The 23,692-nt window shown below is 40.0% G+C and overlaps 1 protein-coding gene across 5 annotated transcripts in view; it reads right to left on the reverse strand.

Annotated features, from left to right (window-relative positions):
• The window catches only part of dpp9 (dipeptidyl-peptidase 9), an 82,737-nt gene that overhangs the window by 8,834 nt on the left and 50,211 nt on the right, over positions 1-23,692 (reverse strand). For all 5 annotated transcript variants that reach the window (XM_052037915.1, XM_052037914.1, XM_052037916.1 and 2 more), the window contains 8 exons: positions 23,088-23,265; positions 21,805-21,964; positions 19,863-19,942; positions 16,537-16,689; positions 13,495-13,630; positions 7,305-7,450; positions 2,906-3,052; positions 441-593 (listed from right to left, as the gene is read on the reverse strand). In XM_052037915.1, the coding sequence (XP_051893875.1) occupies positions 441-593; positions 2,906-3,052; positions 7,305-7,450; positions 13,495-13,630; positions 16,537-16,689; positions 19,863-19,942; positions 21,805-21,964; positions 23,088-23,265 (1,153 nt within the window). The remainder of the gene's footprint in view (positions 1-440; positions 594-2,905; positions 3,053-7,304; positions 7,451-13,494; positions 13,631-16,536; positions 16,690-19,862; positions 19,943-21,804; positions 21,965-23,087; positions 23,266-23,692) is intronic.

Raw genomic sequence — 23,692 nt, forward strand, 5'->3', positions numbered from 1 at the left:
ATCCTGCACTGCAGACAGGAGGTATAATATTTTCCCTGCATTCCAATTTCAACTGCTTTTAGTCTAGCCGATACCATGTTCACATTATCAAATTCATTCTGGCTGAAATCCACAACACTTCCCATTGGCTCAGACCAGTGTAGAAGTGTGGCTTTCTCCTATTTGTACTCTTATTACAGGACAAAAGAGTGTCACAACTTTTCAAACAGTTAAATTACTGAGGGGTTTAAATTAGCATCTACTAATTCATACACGTGCATTTTGAAAAGCGATACAAAAGAATTTCACCTAGAATTCTGTTACATAGATCAGAGACACACATCTGCAAACATAATGCACTTTGCAATTGGTATTGGAGCTGTGATGTTATGCTGTCTTTACATAAAAAGAAACTATACATTTGAATATGAATGACTCAGTTAAACTGGTGCTTTCATTACCTTGAAGACTTTAGGCTTGTGTATCAAACCCATGAGGGAGAGAAAACCTCCATATGACCAGCCATGGATGGCAACTCGGTTTAGATCAATGAAGCCATACTTCTCTGCAACCCATTGTAATCCCTCCACCTGATCTTCAATCTCTACCTGGCCCTATGGAAGAGTAGAGTAAATGGTAATGAAATGGTTGCAAAGTTAGGTGCACAGCAACTAAAAATAAAAGCAAAAACATTATCACTGCTACAGATGACCTTGCTCGTTGGTGAAAATGGATTAGAGGCTAGTGGGGATATTAAGAAGCAGCATATCATTTAAGGTCCAATGGCATGGGAGTACTGAAATGGGTTGTAGTTTGTTTAATTTAACAAGATTCACCTACTCTTCAAATATTTATTTTGCAGATTTATTTCAACTTGTAGTGCAATAGTAGAGGTCACAGGAATTGAAAATACAAGATTCCAGAATTACGTCAGGCATGTGGACTCACAGTAATAAACTATACAAGTGAAAGGTTAATTGAAAGCGGACCTCAATGTCTGGGGAGAAAAATCATTAACTAAGGAATTATTTCCTTTCACAGAGATTACAAAAATAAAGATGAGAGGAAAAGACAAGACTTCTTTTCCCCACCTGAATTGTGATGGGGGTTCACTAACTGAAAGCATGGTAGAGGTAGAAGTCTTCAAAACATTTAAAAGGTATTTGGATGTGTACGTGAAGAACTGTTACTTGCAGAGCTGAAGACCTAATGCTGCAAGGTGGGATAAGACTAGGATCTCTTTTTGAGCAAATGGAGGCCAAATGACTTCCTCTGTGGTAATTTTTTAATGATTTTCTGATAATCATTTTGCCATTATAGGGAAGATTGTGCTAGATAGGCCAGTTGGCCCCCTCAAATATTTTTCTTTGCAATTAGTCAATTTCAAAATGTTCATTGGATTCATTTTGAACTTGATGTTCATTGACTGGTGAGTTTGATTGCAGGATAAAATACCACTGTCTCTTCTAGTATGAGGGACATAAAATGAGTGGTCACTTTCAGAATTAAGTGTCCCATTAGCACAGAATGTTAAACTAAAAGTAATTCATTTTTAGGGTACACTTTTTAATATTTGGCACAGCAAGGCCAGCATACAAATTGCTAGGCAACAAGATTAATTTGTGATGTGGGCAGTTGTCATAATTATGCAAAAGTACTTGCCAGCAGGGGTGGATAGATCTTGATGAATGTTCACAAAGAAGCTGTGGCATCAGAGGAGATCATATCCCCATTAGATTGGGTACACTGATTTATTAAATAAAAAATAAACTGGACACAGTTTAAATCCACTGTAATCTGAGGAGATAAAAATCACCTGAGTCCCGGCTACAAGTTACATGTGCAATGTTAGGATTGTGTCAGCCCAATTCTTGTAGTACTATAAATGTTGATCCAATTGTCAAACACAGTGAATTGTGGGAATGGATCATGTGAAAATGTAAAACTGTCACATTGATGTACAGTCTGAGGCTAAAGCCCCTGCATATTGTAGGGACCAAATAGATGTCGTATTTTGTAATCAGTCATCCTGGATTCACTAAGTGTGTTTGAGCCTGACACCAGCTGCCTCTGCCTGCTATGAAAATATTTCAATTTCCCCAGAGCTGACACCAGCTTCTAAAAGCAGCACATCTGTAAATCAAAACAATGTGGGTGGGAGATGATATGATAAATTTACAGACTGTGCAGCAGAGAACACATTTAGTTCTGTTAAACAAGACTATCATTAATCATTAAAAGGAAATTGGCTTCAAGAACTGTGGATGAACAATCTGATACAAGGCATTGAGCGTGTTCAGATTTCAGCTAAAATATCAAATTGGGAGAGAAATTCATCCCTTGATAAAGAGAAACCCTGATACAAATAATAGCTTAGAAGGTTAACATAGTGGTCAGATTAATGCCACATTTTGGAATAAACATTCATTTCGTGTGGAGGTTTGCTATAGTGGGCCTGTGACTGCTGTTCAATAAAACTTTTATATACCCACTTTTGCAAGTCTATCAAATAAAAGATAAGTGTGTCCTATGGCAACAGGAGCTATAACCAGCAGCTTTGCACTGTTGAGAAACTTTCTGACCAGAAAAATGCAGGTCATATCTTAAAAATTAGCTGAAGGTACCAGAATAAATTTTAAGCAGTGAAGCAGATTATTACACAGTTGAACAAGCAGCAGGGTTCTTTTTAAGGCTGGGATATGTCTGAGCATATTATTTTTAAAGTCAAATTAGTGTCCCATTTTCAGGATAAGGGAGCCTACCAGCAGGAGTAAGAAGTGTCTGGAGAACCTTAACTCCAGTAAAAATATCAGTCTTCCTAAGAGTGACAGCTTTAAAATAAAACGCTCAAGTTATAACAACATGGCAAGTTTAGGCATGCCTAATTAGATGCCACTTTAAAAACCAGTGGTTAAAAGTACAATACCATTTTGTTTTTGAGGGAACCTTCAAACAAAAGACCACGCTGACAAGATCCCCTGCCATCGATCACTACCACTGCATAGCCAAGTGATGCCAGTGTATTCAGCCTCAAGTACTTTATTCCCTTGAATGAGTTGTTCACCAGCTGGACCTATGCAAACAAGGAAAAAAATTCCAAAGTCAATATTTTAAGTTACCAGGTGAGCGAGGATGTTGAAAGAAACTAAAAGATCTCCACTAACAGTTCCATTGTTGAGTGCATAATACACACTAACAATACTGGCTGCTTTATAGAACCCAATTTAGAATAGGTACATGGGGATTAAGGCTGGCTGCGAGTTCCGCTTTTTTTTAAAAAAGCAGCTTCTGCACATGCTCCTTGAAGACCATAAGCAATCCTGCACCTGTGCACAAATTTGATTGAATTACTTCAGAAATGGAAAATGTTGCCTGGATGAGATATTTGATCCTGTAGAACAAATGGCTAGCATAGAAATAATGCAATGCAGAGATGAAAATATTTCACTGGGTGAGATCACACTTTTAGCCAATTTAACAAACTAAATGCAAACATTTTATTGTTGCAACTATGCATCTTTTATGCCAAAAATTATTAAGCTCCCATTGAAATGATTGGATAAACCTCCATTATAAATCTCAGATCTTTCTAAAACCTCAATATGATAAATGCATTTGCCATTTTAGGGAAGGAACGTTGGGGGAAGGGTGTGTAAGAAAATAGGAATGATCACATTGGCCAAGCTATTATAATGGCATTTTTTGCAGTCATGAAGGATTTCATTAGCCCTTTGCACCATTCAACACATTTTGATTAAATTCCTATGTGGATTATTTTAATATTAATAGCAGAAGAAATTAATTTTGTGTGTGCTTTCACCAACAACATCCAAAAGGATGAAAGGTGGACTAGAAATTCGATCTAAAGCATCACTGATTGAAAAAATTCATCCCCCAACAGGTAGCCTCACGCTTGTAAATATAAAACTTTAGCTTCAACACTCAAAGGGCCAGTGAACAGATACTCTGTTTAATTTCGTTTCATACTAAGTTACAACTTCTTAAAGTTATTTGGAATTTTTTAAAAAACTTGCATTTGAGTACAAATTCCACTGCTCCTGATACCAGCCGAATGGCCTACTGTAAAATGCATATTCCCAGATTATGGCTTCTTGCTCATTAGTTTTAATGGACAAAACTGCAGTGATTTTCTTTGTGTTCCAGGACCAGGTTGTTATGCAAATGCACATTAAAGTGTGTGTACACCACAAAGCTGGTGAGATACATGAGCTGTCAAGTTTATGCCACATTCTTTACACCTATGCACTTGACCTCAACCAGGTATTATGTGCAAAGGGTGTGAGGAGGAGGAGGAGGGTTGGGTGGTGAAGCACAGTTAAGGTGGAAAAGACAACAAGAAAACGTCACTGAGATAGGATGGAGGTTGCCCTGGAGCAGTTGGCCAACTTTTCTCAACATCATCCATCTGGCCAGAAAGCTTAATGAACATGAATAATGCAAATACATTAATGTAAGACAGGGGGGGGCTACCTCAAAAGTTGTGGAAATCCCAAAGGCACCATGAGAGCAGTTGATCATTTATGGAAGGATGTGTCACAGCTCAGATCATTGGTCTTTGACATTATATAGTCATAGCCAAACCATCATTGCAGATGAAAAACACTATGAAGTTGGAGGAACTCAGCAGGCCAGGCAGCATCCGTGGAGAAAAAAAGGCGGTCAACGTTTCAGGTCAGGACCCTTCTTCAGGGCTGAAGATAGGAAAAGTTACTTAAAGTGGGAGAATTCAATGTTCATGCCGTTAGGCTTCCAGGTTCCAAGATGGAAAATGAGGTGCTATTCCTCCAGTTCGTGCTTGGAATTCTCCTGGCAGTGGAGGAGGCAGAGGACTGACATATCTGTGATAGTGTGGGAGGGGGAGTTGAAGTGACTGGCAACGTGGAGATGCAGATCGCGGTTACAGACAGAGCACAGGTTACAGACAGTTCTGCGAAACGATCACCTAGTCTGCGTTTGGTCTCAGCAATTTAGAGAAGGCCACACTTGGAGCACCGAATACAGTAGATGATGTTAAGAGAGGTGCAGGTGAATCTCTGTATCACTTGAAAGGGCTATTTGGGTGTCTGGATGAAGGTGGTGTGGGAGCAGGTGTTGCAGCTATGGCAGGAGCAGTGGAAAGTTCCCGGGGTGGGAGCTGGATGGATAGGGGGAGGAGTGAACTAGGGCATCGTGAAGAGAGCAGTCCCTGTGAAGGGCAGAAAGAGGTGGGGAGGGGAAGGTATGCTTGGTAGTGGGGTCTCATTGGAGATGGCAGAAGTGGCGGTGAAGGATGTGTTGGATACGTAGGCTGGTGGGATGAAACGTGAGGACAAGGGGCACCCTATCCCTGTTGGGTCTGGGAGGGGTGGGGATGAGAATGGAGGTGCGGGAAATGACAGAGATCAGGTGCGAGCTCTCTCGACCACAGCCAGGGGGAAGCCCCGGTTAGAAAAGAAGTTGGACATCTCGAACGTCCTGGAGTGGAAAGCCTCATCATGGGAGCAGATGCGGCGGAGGCGGAGAAATTGAGAAAAGGGTATAGCGTCCTTGCAAGAGACAGGGTGGGAGGAGCTGTAATCGAGGTAGCTGTGGGCGTCAGTGGGTTTGTAGAAGATGTCGGTGGATAAGGAATCTCCTGGGATGGAGATGGAAAGATCGAGGAAGGAGAGAGAGGTGTCAGAGATAGTCCAAGTGCATTGGAGAGCAGGGTTAAAATTGGTGGCGAAATTTCTGAAACTGTCGAGTTCTGTACGAGTACAAGAGGTGGCACCAATGCCGTCGTTGATATAGCTGAGAAAGAGTTGAGGAATGGGGCTGGAGTAGGGTTGGAACAAAGACTATTCAACGTGGCCAACGAAGAGGCAGGCATAGCTGGGGCTCTTCAATTCACTTGGACTATTCTCTGACAGCATGAACATTGAATTCTCCCACTTTAAGTAATCCCCCCCACCATGCTTCTTCTCTTCTTCCCATTCCTGGGCTCTCTCTTTTTTTCTACCTTTTTTTCCCCCCCTTTCTCTCCTTACCTTTGACCCATCCCCCAGTGGATCTGCTCCAGCATCTACCTATCACCACCTTGTGCCCACCACACCTCCCCTCTTTTGTCCACCTATCACTGCTTTGCTTTTCCCTCCTATATATTGGGCATCCCCTTTTTCCTATCTTCAGTCCTGAAGAAGGGTCCTGACCCAAAACGTTGAATGCCTGCTTTTCTCCACGGATGCTGCCTGACCTCCTGAGTTCCTCCAGCATCATAGTGTTTTTCATCCAGATTCCAGCATCTGCAGTCCTTTGTTTCTCCATCACTGCAGATGCTGAAATTGACCCCTAGGACCAAAGAGGTCACTTGATGATTGGTCTTGGCTGTGGTATTCCCACAGACAAATAAAAATAATGCCATTAGAACAAGTGAGTTAGAGCGCAAACTTGGCAAGGACTCATTATAGAAAAGTAGAATGCATGATGAGTCCAAACTAATCTAGGGCTGCAAGTAGTACATCACAGGTAAAACCAAACATAAAATCAGAGAATGACACAGCACAGAAGGCCATTCAGCACATTCTTTGAAAAACTTATTAAATTTGTCCTATTCCCTTTTTACCCTTGGTTCAGCAGAGCTAATTCTTAGAATCTCATGTGCACACAGAATTGCTGTTGAGATTACTAGGCTTAATACAAACAGTAGAAAATGCGAGCTACTTGTCCAGAAGATACTGCCATTTCTACTAAAATCATGGGTTGCAGGTGAATGATAATTATTTTGCTGATCCAAACTGGACAATCAACTGCAGTGGCACCCACCGTCCTTGCTTAGTCTATCAGACTAGCTGGTACTTCAGAGGGTTAGCTTGGCAGTGAACTTCTCTGCCTGGTATGATCTTGGAACTGTCTCAATTCTGAGGACATCTACCTGCTTTCATCCCCAAGGAACTTGGTCACTACACCTTAATACATAATAAATGTAAGAAACCATTCCTAATCGGTAGTGATTCAAAAATGAATTCACACATCTATCCAACTTGTTTCATCATCACCTTCAAAATCCTGGAAAATCCTACCTAACAACATGGGAGTACATTCACTGGACAGTCTGACAGATTCAAGAGCATAAGCCAACATCACCTTCAAGAACAATGAGGAATGAATAATAAATACCAACTGTGGCAGCAAAGAGAATTAAAAAAATATTGATTTCAACAAAATCTTTGTTTAATTTTCTTTAAAGTTTTCACTTGCATTTATTTAAAAAAACATTTGAAGTTTTCTAGTTAATTAAAAAAAAAGCTATTTTAATTACAACTAACAAAGTCTAGTAACTGCCTTACCTGTGGCCCTCCGTAAACAAAAAGGACCGTGGGGTGCTTGTGGGCTGGCTGCAGGTTGTGAGGTTTATAGAGCATGCCATATAGCTCAAATCCAGATTTACTATGGAAGCTGAAAATTTCAGGTGGCACATAATCAGGGGGGCAACCTTTACGAAATAAGAGAGAAAAGTTAAAACAAGTAACAGGATTATCAGTTAGTTTATCAAAGTTTTACTCCATTTTAGAGACCAACATCACTGGTATCAGCATTGTTCATTGCTTAATCAAAACTCCTCCAGCCAACCATTAGATTTGCAATCAATGTTGCACTAAGGGACTCCTGGACACCATTCCAAACCTCAGTCTCTGCTGAATCATCAGATCTTAGGTAGGGAAAAATTTGGGCTTCTAATCTGATAAATAACAGCTAGATTTTCTACTTTTAGTCATTAGTCAGTGATCGATCTCAGAAATGCATATTGTGGATGTCACAAAAAAACAAGGTTTTTACATAGATTTAGCTTTGCAGGATCCAGAACTTATTCTGGGGTGGGACGCCACCTAGCATCTGGATAAGTGAAAGAAGGAGCCCACATCACCCCTTAAGCCTCCTTTAACATTCAACAAGATTTTGGCCAAACTTAAATCTCAATTCCACTTTTTGGTCCAATTTCCATTGACTTCTTCAGATTCCAAGTATCTTTCAATTCCAGCTTTAAATATACTCAGTCACTCCATATTGAGAATTCTTTGAAGAAATGCCTCCTAAAACTAGTCCTAGAATAGCCTCAGGGTAATAATATCACCATTGTTTCCCTTGGTAAGAACCATCTCTAAGCATCCACACTGTCAAACACCTTTGTAATATCATGTTTCAATGAGACTACCTCTCATTACTCTGAACTCGAAAATATAGACCCATTCCACTCAATATTCCTTCACGTTCAATTTAGAAATAAGTCACATGAATTTTCACTGCATCACCTCCGAGTAATCCTTCCTGAGATAGAGATCAAAACAATACACAGTACTTGACAACATTCTTATTCCTGTATGACAACCCCCTTACCATATGCACAGTATATCTTCCTAAATGAACACCTGCTTATTAACTTTGATTTATTTATAACACCAAATGTCTCTGAACAACAATATTTAATGGCTGTGCCCAATTTAAAAAACTTAAAAATGCTTCTATTCTTCCAGCCTAGTTGAATAACCTCATAACCTCACCACAAATGTTAAATTTCAACAGAAAAAGAATTTTTTTTGTTATCTGTACTAAATTTGTACAGGGGTAAGCCACAGTGACCAGGTCTCTGGCACTGAGCCTGGTTGTGTGGCGCAGAAGGGAAGGGGGGAGAAGAGGAGAATGGTAGTGATAGGGGATTCAATAGTAAGGGGGGCAGACAGAAGATTCTGTGGACGTGAAAGAGACTACCAGATGGCATGTTGCCTCCAGGGTGCCAGGGTCAGGGATGTCTCTGATTGTGTCAACAGCATTTTGTAGGGGGAGGGTGAACAGCCAGAGGTCGTGGTACCTATTGGTACCAATGATGTAGGGAGGAAAAGAGATGAGGTCTTGAAGAGGGAATAATGGGAGCTAGGTAGGATGTTGAAAAGCAGGACCTCAAGGGTAGTAATCTCTGGATTGCTGCTTGTGCCACACACCAGCGAGGGTAAGAATAGGTTGATTTGGCAGATGAATGCGTGGCTGAGGAGTTGATGAATGGGGCAGGGTTTCAGATTTGTTGATCATTGGGATCTCTTCTAGGGAAGGTACGACCTGTACAAAAGGGACGGGTTACACCTGAACTGAAGGAGGACCTATATTCTTGCGGCCAGGTCTGCTGGAGCTGTTGGGGAGGGTTTGAACTAGTTCAGCAGGAGGATGGCAACCCAATTGATAGGTCAGAAGTTTGTGCATTTATTGTACAAGTAGATGCAGCGTGTAGAAAGACTGAGGAACGATAGGCAGTTGAAAGGGCAAAATTGCAGTCAGTTGGATGGGCTGAAGTGTGTCTAATGTGAGAAGTATCAGGAACAAGGGTGATGAAATTAGAGCATGGGTAAGTACATGTAACTATGACATGGTGGCAATTACAGAGACTTGACTGCCACGAAGGCAGGAATGGCTGCTGGATATTCCGGGGTTTAGGTGTTTCAACAGGGACAGGGATGGAGGTAAAAGAGGTGGGGGAGTGGCTTTGCTGATCAGGGACAGTGTCACAGCTGTAGAAAGAGAGGACGTCCTGGAGGGATCGTCTACAGAGTCAGTGTGGGTGGAAGTCAGAAACAGGAAGGAGGCGATCACTCTATTGGGAGTATTCTACAAACTTCCCAATACAAGTAGAGACACTGAGGAGCAGATCAGGAGGCAGATTTTGGAGAGGTGCAAAAAGACAGGATTGTTGTCATTGGTGATTTCAACTTCCCTAATATTGATTGGCACCTCCTTAGTGTAAAGGCGATAGATGGGGCAGAATTTGTTAGGTGTGTCCAGGAAGGATTCCTGACAGAGTATGTGGACAGGCCGACTAGAGGAGAGGCCATACTGGACCTGGTACTAGCAATGAGCCTGATCAGCTTCAGATCTCTCGGTGGAAGAGCATTTTAGAGACATTGATCATAACTCCTTGACCTTTACCATAGCTTTGGAAAGGGATAGGAGCAGACGAAATGGGAAAGTATTTAATTGGGGAGGGGGAATTATGATGCTATTAGGCAGGAACTTGGGAGCATAAATTGAGAACAGTTGTTCCTGGGGAAGTGCACAACAGAAATGTGAAGGTTCTTTCTGGAGTACTTGCATGGGCTTCTGGATAGGTTTGTCCCATTAAGGCAGGGTAAGGATGGTAGAGTGAAGGAACCATGGTCGACAAGAAATGTAGAATATCTTGTCAAAAAGAAGAAAGAAGCTTACCTGAGGTTTAGAAAGCATGGATCAGACAGGCCTCTGGAGAGTTACAAGGTAGCCAGGAAGGAGCTTAAGAATGGATTTAGGAGAGCCAGAAGGGGGCATGAGAAGTCCTTGGCGAGTAGGATCAAGGAAAACCCCAAGGCGTTCTACACATATGTGAAGAATAAGAGGATGACTAGAGTGAGGGTAGGACTGATCAGGGATAAAAGAGGAAACGTGCTGAGTCAGAAGAGGTAGGGAAGGTCTTTCATGAATACTTTGCTTCAAAATTCACCAGTGAGAGACCTTGACGTTTGTGAGGATGACGTACAACATTCTGATACGCTTGTCAACGTGAGGAAAGAGGATGCGCTGGAACTTTTGAAAAACATTAGGATAGATAAGTCACCGAGGCCAGAAGGGATATATCCAAGGTTATTATGGGAAGCGAGGGAAGAGATTGCTGTGCCTTTGGTGATGACCTTTGCGTCCTCATCGGCCACAGGAGTAGTGCCAGATGATTGGTGGATGGTGAATGTTTTTCTTTTGTTTAAGAAAGGGAGTAGGGATAACCCTGGAAATTACAGAAAAGTGAGTCTTACTTTGGTGGTGCGCAAATTACTGAAGATTCTCAGAGGCAGGATTTATGGCCATTTGGAGAAGCATGGGCTGATTAGGAAAAGTCAGCATGGCTTTGTGAGGGGCAGGTTGTGCCTCACGAGCCTGATTAAATTCTTTGAGGATGTGACAAAGCACATTGATGAAGGTAGAGCAGTGGATGTGGTGCACCTGGATTTTAGTCAGGCGTTTGAGAAGGTTCCTCATGGAAGGCTCATTCAGAAAGTCAGGAGGCATGGAATCCAGGGAAACATGGCTCTGTAAATTCAGAATTGGCTTGCCCATAGAACACAGAGGGTGGTGGTAGATGGAGCCTATTCTGCCTGGAGGTCGGTGACCAGTGGTGGTCTGCAGGGATCTGTTCTTAACCCCTGCTCTTTGTGATTTTTATAAATGACTTGGATGAGGATGTGGAAGGGTGGGTTAGTAAGTTTGCTGATGACACGAAAAGGTGTTGTGGATATTGTAGAAGGTTGCTGTAGGTTACAAAAGGACATTGATAGGATGCAGAGCTGGACTGAGAAGTGGCAGATGGGAGTTCAACCCAGAAAAGTATGAAGTGATACACTTTGGAAGATTGAATTTGAAGGCAGAATACAAGGTTAATGGCAGGACTCTTAGCAGTGTGGAGGAACAAGGATCTTGGGGTCCAGGTCCAGAGAACCCTCAAGGTTGCCGCACAGGTTGATAGGGTTGTTAAGAAGGTGTATTGCGTGTTGGCCTTTGTTAGTAGGGGTAATGAGTTCAAGTAATGTTGCAGCTCTATAGAACGCTGGTTAGACCACACTTGGAGTATCGTGTTCAGTTCTGGTTGTCTCATTATAGGAGGGATGTGGAAACTTTAGAGAGGGTGCTGCCTAGATTGGAGAGCATGTCTTATGAGGATAGGTTGAGTGAACTCAGGCTTTTCTCTTTGAAGAGGAGGAGGATGAGAGGTGACTTGCTAGAGTGTACAAGAATGATAAGAGGCATAGATCGAGTGGACAGTCAGAGACTTTTTCCCAGGGCGAAAATGGCTAACACGAGGGGGCATAATTTTAAGGTGACTGGAGGAAGGTATAGGGGGGATGACAGAGTTAAGTGTTTTTTTTAAACACAGTGGTGGGTGCATGGAACCCACTGCTGGCAGAGGTTGTGGAGGCAGATACTTTCGGGACATTTAAGAGACTCTTGGATAGCCACATGAATGATAGAAAAATACAGGGCTATGTGGGAGGGAAGGGTTAGACAGATCTTAGAGCAGGATAAAATGTTGGCACAAGAGCCAAGAGGCCTGTACTGTTCTATGTTTTATGTCCTTACTGTGGCAAATTTCAGATTATTCAGCTTAAACCGTGAGTGTGTACTTTCATTTAACTTCAAACTGAAATGCACAAATCTAGCAGTAAAAATAGACAAAAATGACCAGGACCTTTAAGGAAGCCAACTCATCCCAGGTATCAAAGTTAAGAAACATTGCCCAATTCTAACTTCAAGCGACACTCACACATCTTAAGTACAAAGAGCAAACTTGTTAATTTGCAAGATATCCTAGTGACTTCCTTCGCTCTGAGAACCCAGGATTGCATTAGCCTCAACTCACTGACTTTTCCAACTGTTCACCAACTGAAATTGTTGAGATTTTGCAGAATCTCAGTCACAGTTTCGAAGATCTGTTGTCACGGCAGCTGTCTATGCACTTTGGATCTGATAATACGCTATGGGAAAAAGTGCTAGTTTTCACATTAACCATTAATCTATGAATTTTTGAAATGATTTGACAGAGATCTAATTGTGCGTTTCCATTTACATCTCTTAGGAAGTTATTCTCTTCACTAGCATCGATCCATTCGACAGAAGACTTCTCAGTGCTCGTATCACAAAATGAAGATGTTACATTATAATTACTACAGGACAACTTGTCTTCACCGTAACCAAGGCTAAATAGTGAAATTAGTGAATAATGTTTTCTTCTCATTAAAGAAGTACCTAATTCAAGGTTTCCCGCCAGTGGCCACATAGTCCGCACTTAAGAACTTTGTTTTGCAGGATAAGCTATTCTGCATAAATAATTATAAACAGCTACACCATTCATTTTTTTACCAATGGAGGAAGAAGGGAAAGATATGTATATAGGTTAGCTGTGTCTTCTTTACATCAGCAAGAACAAGGACCTGGTTTAAAACCTTCTACTTTAACAAATTTTGAAGACTGAAAACATAAAAATAAGCTCCACATAGTACAATAGATTCCAAGAAAATTATGAGGAAAAGTCTCTTTTTTTTAAGTTGTTGATTTCCTGCATTGATTTCTTGCTGGAGTGAAGAAGTGAAGATCCACAGGCAGCAGACCATCTCCAGAACTTCCTTGACATGATAATTCTTCATGTATGATCCTGTGACAGCCACCATGGCCATCCCAGTCCTGTCTTTAATGGGCAGATTCAATGGCCAACAGGAAACCTGAGCTCCTTCCCTCCATCCTCTCCACCGAACTTTACTTAGCCCAGCAGCAAGCAAATAAGTTGGAGCACTCAGCCTGTGACCTTAGTGAAGATTAGGCCTGCATAAACTTTGCAATAAGCCTGGGATTGTACGATCTCTCTTTTTATCAACTACGTCACTGTGTAACTACTAGTTACATAGTGACCAATGGTATTAAAAAGCCGACAATATATACTCTGTGATGCAAAGACATTTCCTTCTGGACACTCACCTGCAGCTTCCATCATACTAGCACAGAATTCTGGCTCTTTGTGCAGGTGGTCTTCTTCTGGACCTGTCAGTTTGTACACGTGGACACAGGGAGGAGTGCTGACATTACTGTAATGGCTGATGAACATGTCAAAGTTCTGAGGAAAATTTAAGAGACATTTTCAGGACCAGGGTGATATTGTTTATAAATCATCAAATTTCCTACTGTTTTAGTGATTAGTTACAGATCCATGATTACAATATTAGAGATGTACTGATACAGGCAGAGAGTTAAACTGCTAAACACAGCAGTTTTGGAAAAGTATACATGTCATCTATTCAGCATAAGAAGCCAGTTTACTGCTTCTGTCCGTCACTGACAGATACCCAGAAGCTTACTGAGGATGAGCCAGTAGCAATCTTTATGGCATTTTTACTTATAGCTTGTAGTAACCCTTAGACTGAATCAAAATCACCTTAATCAATCTTCTAAAATATCTATAGCACAAATAAACCTGGAATATGCATGTCACTGTTACTGATATCCATGGGAAAAATAAAAATAAGTCAAGCAGAGGTAACATTACGTTCAAGTTTAGTCACAGGATGGTGAAAGAAAAATTACAGACAACTCGCAGGAATCCTCTGCTTTCTGCCTCAGAGGAAGTGAGGAAATGATGCATTTTTCATGACTCATGGAACTATCCCTTCCCCTCTTATACCCCTCCCCTTCCCACAACTCTCAATTCAGAAATAATCTTCTGGATTAAAAAACAGTAACTATCACTTCATCACTTAAGGGAACAATGAACAATTATATGCCAAATGGTCTGACATTAATCATGGAGAGGCTATGAGACTCCATCATTAGGAACAGATTAACCAAATAATGGGGTAAGTATAAGCTGGTCGGACAGCCAGCATATACTTGTAAAGGCAAGTCATGTCTAATAAGCATGTTTTGGTTTTGAAGAGGCAGATAAAGTATTACCTCGAAACCTATACAAATAAGGTGGAAGGCATACGGCAAAGTTGCACACAGAAACAACAAAAATAAGCATGTACTGAATTGAAAGCAACTACTGGCCTAGGCATGGAATTAGGAAGCAGGAGACAAAGAATGGAGATAAATGAATAGCAAGTCAAATAGACAGGATGCAACTGGTGTCGTTCCCAGGTTCTCATTTATTTAAATAAAATGTTATTTCAAAGGATTTGGATGAAATTATAGTGCCAATGACCCGGGTTCAATTCCGGCCACTGTCTGTAAGGAGTTTGTACAATCTCCCTATGTCTGCGTGGGTTTCCTCCGGTTTCCTCCCACATTCCAAAGACGTACGAGTTAGGAAGTTGTGGGCGTGCTATGTTGGCACCGGAAGCTTGGCGATACTTGTGGGCTGTCCCCAGAACACTCTACACAATGATGCATTTCACTGTGTGTTTTGATGTACATGTGACTAATAAAGGCATCTTACCTTATATCCAGGCTTTTTTATGACACAAGATACGGGAAGTAGGAAATTATAAATGGGAGATGAAAGCTGCAAAGATACACTGATGAATGACTTAAATGGACAAAACCAAGGCAGTTATGAGAAAGTGAGAAGCCCTTCACTTTTAACCCAGGAAAGGTAGGTGAATGTATCAGAATGATTTTTTAAGTGATGAGAAATTTCTAATTACGGAAAGGCAGAACAAATTAGAGGTACAATTACTGAAATCAATAGAAGTCACTGCAATATTAGGCATTAACGCAAGGAGCAATAATATAAAATAGTGGAAATATTACAATTATACAAAGCTCTGATTAGGCCTTAGCTGCAATACTGGATTCAATTATGGGCTCTGCATCTTATAAAAATTAAAATGGCTCTGATGGGGGTGCAGTGTAAATTCAGCAGAATGATACTGGGATAACAGTCCAACCATAAGGACACATTGCATTGATTATTCTTGAACTCCCTGAAGCAAAGATGAATGTGGAATGATCTAATTCTGGTGTTTATGAAAAAGTGACAGTAACCATTTTTCCACGTGAGGATCCAGTTGGAGATAGGCCACTCAGGGTGATTTTGGAAAGACTTCACACATAACATCAGAAAATGTTCCACCAGAGAACTTTAATGCTGGAGGTTAGTTGGGGTGGGGTGGTTATATTTGAAGTTGTGATAGATTTTTGTTAGGATTACAGGACCAAGGCAAATAGATCAAGTTAACATTAACATCAGCCAACATCCATGATCTGTATTGCAAAAAAATGGCTTGAGGGGATAATCAGCCTACAAAAAAATCATGGGAAACTTCAGAGGAAAAAACTGGAGAGTCCAGTACAAAACTAAAGAAGTTTTCTTCAAACAATTGAATTATGGACATTTTCTTTCAAAATAAAAGGCAGGAATCATTTAAACCACATCTTGTGCAAGTGAACACTGCCAATCTGACCAGAGTTGAGAAGATGCCTATGCCTTCTTATAACAGTACAAATGATCTAAGAAACATAGTAGATTCACTGAAATTTGAACCTAGGCCCTCATCATTCTTTGACACCAGGTTGCTGAACAAAAATATTGCACAGACCAGTAATGGAGGAATGCTAAGTATAAAACAGACCACCAATTGATCTTCTCTACTTGAGAAACCTAGGTGAGGACACACTGCAAAAGGCATCACTAATGCTGAAAAGAGGAGACATCAGAAAATGGTAGATTAATGAAGCTCTAGGAAAGCAATGAATTACAGCAATACAAGCACAAGTTTACAATTACACTGCAATACTTTCATTTGAATGCTTAATGTATTCGTATTAATTTTTTTATATAAGCAAGGTGTTTAAGTTGTTAATGACTGTTAAATGTTAAAAGGCACATTAAGCTTTCAGAGCTAGTGGATAGTATCATTACAAGCCCTAGGGTGTTTCCAAATCAGTAATCCTTTCCTGTTCAGCCCTTGCTTTTTTATGAGTTGAAACTGATCACATTCTCTTTTTGCTATTTGTTAAATAAGAACCTAATTATTTTAAACTTTCTTTACCACTTCCCAAGTATCCAGAGGTGAAAACACGCACCTGGCTCACCGAGCAGCTATGCGAGAAGCCAGCTTTTGTTAGCTGAACTATTTCCCCTGGAGATTCATAATTTACCACATAGAGATGATGTTCTAATGGAGTGTCCTTTGTAGCTTGGAAATAAACCAACTTTGTGGCTTCATTCACCCAAATCTGGAAAATGCAACAGGCACAAGTAGTATCAAGGATTGAAACATTCTAAGGTCGTGAACAGAGTTTTAAACCAGCAGTGTGTTTATCATTGGGAAAAATCCCACAATATTTCTAATGTTGTTTTACTATTTTGTAATTCCTCGTTCAAGACCTTATTTCTTCTTACATAACACATCTGTAATGATTTGTACTTTACCCATCTATTGCACAGCTCAAGGCAATCTCTCTGGACATAACCAACGTTTGGAGAAGGTGGCTATTAAGAGTTTTTAGACAATTCAAGAAAATACCGCGTAAACTTTCTTAGGTCCTTCACTGCGTTCCTATGATCACAAGACTGCTCGTATAAAAGAACCATGAAGCTCGAATGCAACGATTTCTTTGATTTACTTGTCTTTAGCCACTAACTATCAAGGCTCAGACAGGAATAATGCTCAGTTCAGTGAGGGTGAGAAACTACCCTGGGCTTCAATTCTGGGTCACTACCCAGCAATACTTGTTGAGAGCAATGATGTGTGATAGGTTCAAGATCACTCAGGAGGAATGATTCTGTGGAAGAGCACTGCAAACAGTTACCACCGACTCTCACATCATCAAGCTATTTAAGTAAATAACCAATCCTTTCAAATGAGAAGAAAAATCTTGAAAGTTTAAAAAAAAGTAGAAAGCAGGAAGTAAAAAGTATTCATGTACAAGGAGGATGGATATTTTTATGTAAGCAGGCAGTTCTTTAAAGTCCCAGCTTGAGCTTTCAATTGTAATGTATTGTTTGATAAACCTACAAGGAGCAAACACAGATGCGAATGAGGCTGAAAGCAATTTATAAGTCATGCAACCATGAGGATCCCAGTTGATATCCCAGTCTGAAATATGACTGTTTATATGAAGTACTCAGAGAACATTTTAGTGAACTGATCAAGCTCTATACAAAGCTATTTACATTCTCTGTTGGTGGTTTGTGCAGTTAGTTGACCTCAGCTGGGGTGAGAACAAGGTCAGTACAATTACCTTAACTGCATTTCTCCTTAGAATTATATCCTTTCTAGAAATCTGTTGATACATTTACACTGTCCTTTATGTCTCCTATAATGTGGTGCTGAACAGCACAGAGAATAAAATGTAATTCTCAGTTTTTAATGATGTTTTCTACCTGAAAATGGCATTTTCAAAGAATCATCTTTTCAAAGCTCACTGCCTATGTGTAAACCTTCAAAGGGTGGCTTTTCACTGGGATTAGACTCCCAGTCCCTTATTTTTCTCCATTAATGTATTATCTCCTACTTGCATCATAGGTGTACAAGTGGATTGCGTGGAGGTGGGGGGGGGGGGGGGGGGGGGGGGGCAGTTACAGGAAGATATGCATTATTGGCCAATTCCTGTCCTGTACGGTTACAAATGAATACTTTGTGTCAGTCTTCATAACAGGGTGTTTAATACAGGCATTGTAGTTAAAGAGGAAGATTAGAAAATATTGGATATAATAAATAAAGAGGAAATGTTCAGCGGTTTAGCATCTTTAAAAATTGTTTAATCTATCAAGCCTGGATAAAATGCATCCTTGGCTCTGAGAGCTGCTAGCAATACCCCTTTGTTTGAAAAGGGTCAAAGAGATGGAATAAACAAAGGCCAGTCAGCCAAACACAAGACGCTAGATTATTTATTGGAAAAAAGGAGGGGCAGTTTAAAATCATTGTTTAGAGGCACAGATTAATTCGAGGCCAGTCAGTATGGATTTGGTAAGGTAAGTTGACAAGAGGAGCACATTTAATGCAGTCCATGTGGATTTTTAAACAAGGTGTACAACAAGATCCTGTAAAACAGATTAGAAAAGTCCCTGGAATCCAAGGAAAACTGGCAACTTGAATCCAAAACTGGGTCGGCAGTAAACAGCAAAGGATAATGATTAGGTTTTAATGACTGGAAAGCCTTCTTCAGTGGGGTATAACAGTGTTCAGTGCTTGTTGTGGTATACATCAATAATTTGGATATGTAGGAAGGCATGATTAAGAAGCTTTAAATGTATAACAATTGGCTATGTGTTTGATAATGGGGGAGACAGCTGTTGACTGTCGGAAAGCATCACTGGACAAATTAAGTGGGTAGAAGAGTGGGAAATGGAATTCAATCTGCAAGGTGGTATACTTGGGAAATGTATACAGGGCAAGTCTAGAGGAACAAATAGACAGAGTACATGTCCACAGATCCTTGAAGTCTGTAGGGAAGGTAGATTCGGAAGCATATGGAATCTTGCCTTTATTGGCCAAGAGATAATACATGAGACAGCAAAGGTTATGCTTGAACCGAATAAAACAGCAAGTAGCCTTGGCTTGATTATGGATATATTGTTATAGGCAGAAAGATAAGAGGAGCTGTTTATAACCAATTTACTGTTTGCAAAGTTGATGACGAGGCAGAACCTATCATAGTATTTAAGTATCACTGCAAAAGCACTTGATGAGGCATAACCCACAATGCTATAAACCAAGAGTTAGGAATGAGACTAATTTTTTTCCAACTAGGATGGACACGATGGGTGAACGGATTTCATCTGTGTGATATGTTGCTATGATTAAATGAACAATGAACACCTGAAATAATTACCCGATGATCAATCTGTGCCATGCAACATTACTTCAGCAAAGCCAAAAGCTTCAACATGTGTAAAAGGTAACTGGAAATGTAAGGGTTACTGGTGTGCAGCTGTTATTGCTTCAACCATGGCATGACTATAGTTATGACTGCAAGATGTGCAGGTGCTTGTGTGAAACAAAGAAGTGCTTAAGGCATATCTTGTTTTGCTGAAGTTTGCTGTAAGCAACTGCCCAAGTACGTGCAACTCCACACGTAGGCATCTTTAGATTAAGTATAAAAGGAGGGAGACAGACATGTAAATCTTTGAGTGGGGATCAGTACAGAGCTCGGGTTACACTGTTTACTTTCTCTGTATCCCTCGCTCCTGCTAGCATTAAATAATAAAGCACTAATTGTATGCTCCTTGGTTCTGCAGTCATCTATTATAGCGCGGACTGACTTCCACACATGGAGAAAAATATTTCAGGGTTAAAGTCTAATTACAATGCAGTTCAGTTTATAACTATAATTAATTCACTGCCTTGCTATCACTCCCATTAGCAAAGTCACTGGGTTTCACAACACATCCAGTGCAGGCTTACCCTTGAGCCATGTCTTGCGAGCACCTCCCACTCACCACTAGTTAGTGCAACCTCCTCTTTGATTAGGCATTTAAAATCATCTGAAAATAATGAGGGAATAATTAGTTGAAGGCACTGGCACAATAAATAAACTTACACAAAGTAGCCAACAGAGAGAAAAAAATTAAGATGTAACTACAAGTGATCTGCCCAAGAAAGAAATTGAAAAACAAGACACAAAAAGCATAGAAATCTTGGAAAACTACAAAAATCAGATTTTAATTGCCCTCTTTCCAGAAAGCATGAGACTAATACAAAACGGACAATCCACAAGATATTTAAAAATCTCTGAATACATGGAATCTGGTCCTTTACTGACATCCTGTTGCCCTTATAGTAGGATACTCAGACAGAACAAAATTATTTCATTTGCTACATTAGTAATTGACATCTGGTCTAATTCCCAGCCCAGCACTCAAAGGACTTTCTTTTATTAGGAATAAGAATATTTTCCAATTTCTGGTGCCCTACCCTTTCGATTTCTGTTATTCCAATGAGTGTAAACTCACATAGCTCAAACATACTCAAGAGAAACTAATGTAGAAAGTAATGTAGAATGTGGCAAATTTAAGAAGCTGAGCTGGTAGGTTTGAATGATTTTAATGGAGTTACCCAATGTATAATTTATGGGTCTGATATTTAAATTGCATCTGGCTATAAATTTCAGAGACCAATGCCATACTTCCAGGGAGACCTCTGCTCTAGATGCAAGCATGAAAATGGATTTGAAGCACCGAGTGGCTGTCTCCTGCTTCATTTTTATGTTCTGAGACAACAATCCCTTTCTGATCACAGGTCATTTACCTAAACTGTTAACATTTTCTCTCCATAGATATTACCTAAATCAATCTGGCATATTCTGTTTTTAATTTTGGATGTCCAGCATCTAATATGTTGCTTTGTGTAGTATTTTAAGCTCTTCTTAAAAGCCGGAAAAAGTACTACTTATCTTATAGAATCATACAAATGCACAGGGGGGTGGGGGAGAAGGGAAGTGTTGAGAGCAGAGGTATGAGAAATAGATGAGTTACCATTTGAGGGCACTGTTGACTATGGTAAAAAGGAAACCACCATTAAAGGAAAAAGGAAGACATCTCTGAGATACTTGTGTGCAAAATCTCTTCATTAGAGCAAATATAACAGAGACAGGGAATGTGGGAGCAGGAGGTACAGCTGAGATAGCTGCAGGCTTGTAATGGATGTTTGTCACTAATCTATCTCCCAAGATAGACACCGAGATCTAGATTGGGAATAGTCAGAAATGGACCATGTGAAGGTGAGAGCAATGTAAAAATCAGCAGCAAAAGTGATGAAATATTTCAGTTCATCAATGTACTGGAAAAAGAATTGAGGGAATGGACCAGAGTTGGACTGAAATAAGGACCATTCTATGAAAAGCTAGGCATAGTTTTGGTTTGTGTAAATTCCCACAGCTACACCATTGATCTGGAGAATGCAAGTGGAGTTAAGAAGTTGTTCAACGCAAGAGCAATTGAACATTTTTCCTCCTCCTTTGAGACCTACATGAGTTTGAATTAAAAACAAATGAGAATACCACCACACTCTCAGTCAGTTGCTGAGATCTAATGTGAGATATCACTGACCACTTCTAATCAAGTTTCTCATGGTCATAGCCCAACAGTAAAAAACTAATCAGAGATGTTATGAGGATGTTTGCTGAGCAAAGCAGAACAAGCATACTAATGCAGACCAGCATAAGATATACTATTAGAGAACTTTACTCAGTACCTGGCTATCCCACTTTAACCTAAAGACACCAGATACAGAACTAAATATCCCTTATTGTTTCCTTAATGTGCCTGCCTTAATAAGTAGTAACCATATGACTTCATTACGGTCCTCCCACAAGATAAATAGTTAAAAGGAAAGAGCAGCAACTCACCTGCACTTGGATTGAATTGCTTTGCCCACTGGTAGCAGCCTCGTTTTAAAATTGATGTCATTCTATATAAATGGCAAAACCCGGTCTGTGATTCATTTGCCCAGATAAAAGTTACTTCATCATCTCTAGTTTGTACAAAGGGATAAAATATGTCATGGACCTTGGAGAAAGTAGGAAATGACAATTAATTAGCTTAGCAGCCACCTGGTAACAATTAAAAAAAAGAACAAAATCACATAAGATCATTTATCCACACCCAAAGTAAATCACAAAAGATCATTTACCCCACACCCAAAGTAAATGGAATCTCTCACTGCCGATTCCACTTAACTATTCAGTCCACTGAAGATTCTGCATAAATGCTTCCTGATCCTCAAATGTAATCAACTTTCCAAAAGTTTCATCATTCACCCTCACATTGCCACTATTTGATACTAGACTACTGCTTTCAAAAGGGCAACACCTCATTAACTAGACTGCTCTGAAAACTTTAGCCAAATATCTCTTGACGTATCCAGAGTGAGTAAACGTGAACACAGATAATATGTATGCATCTACTTTATAATTACCTTTGTGGCCAAGTGATTCTTAAATGTGATGTCCTTCATTCTGCCTCTCAGGCTGGGTTAAGTATTTACTGCCTCATTATACAGACCAAGGTCACGATCATTCTCAATCTTGCAAGTTCAACTCTTCGAAATCCCTTCTCAAACGTCTATTCCAAATGGCATTAATGGCATGACCAATAAAGAAAGATTGTTTCAAATGGTCAAAAGTTACCTCGAGCTGACTGCTGGTATTTATTGACATTATTGGTAACTGACTAACACTGACTGAAGACTGGAGAAATTTCAGTTATCAAACCCAAACTTTTTTTTTACATCCTCATGAATGAAAACCTTTTCAACATTTGTTTTCCCATTTCTAAAATATATTTAGCAGATTCAGAAATTGCCCATTCCTAGGATTGTTTACTTAATTAGTTCAGGTTTCTCTGTTCTTGTTATTAGCCACACATTGTTCATTTGACAAATTTTGTAACTACACAAATCATTCTTCAAACTATAGCATCCATACATCCAGTAGCTGGGTTCCATATAAAATTAATGTCAGTCTATTTTCCATTCTTAGTTGGCATGGATCAGAAGAAAATATGAATGCTCAATGATTCAGTGCTGGAAGACTTTTTAAAAAAAAGCATCCCATACACCAACACTAATATACCATGTACTGAGAAATGCAATTATATTCTTGCATATTCCTCAGGGACTTTATGGACTTACATTTATCCAAATATCAGTTATTTCTTCATAAATAATGTGTGGATGAACATTTTCTGGCACAGCCTCTACAAATTTAATCCGTTCATTTTCATCCTTGGTTACCGGAATAAATAATAATGTTGGGATCAGTACTAAATGGAGTCTTTGTTGAGGTCGATCTAGTAATACTGCCCAGGCACTGTGACAAAGAGAAGAGAGAAGAGTTATTCACGACTGCAATTTGGGCTGTCTAATGAGTGAGGGTCTCATTGGAATAAACATTAAGTGTCAAGTTAGAGGCAGCAGATTCAAGATAAAAGGGCACTTCTACTCTGTTGAGAGTTACACATTCTGTGTCCTCCAGATGGAAATCTATGTAGGCTCCAAAGGAGACTCCATTGTTTAAGAATGCAAATATTGGACTACATGGGCCTCAGGCCATGTTTGTCTGCCTTCAAGAGGTCTTAATGTGAAAGCAGATTCAAATTCCCTATTTTCAGAAATATACATTGCCATTATTTCTGCCAAGTTAGGTCAATTTATTTTGCAGGGAGAAAGCACAGCTCTGGTAGATAGAATCTATGTTAAATCTCTTTTTAACTGCACTCTTAAAATGAGATGCGTAT

Source organism: Pristis pectinata, chromosome 24, assembly GCF_009764475.1.
Source record: "Pristis pectinata isolate sPriPec2 chromosome 24, sPriPec2.1.pri, whole genome shotgun sequence".
NCBI lineage: Eukaryota > Metazoa > Chordata > Chondrichthyes > Rhinopristiformes > Pristidae > Pristis > Pristis pectinata.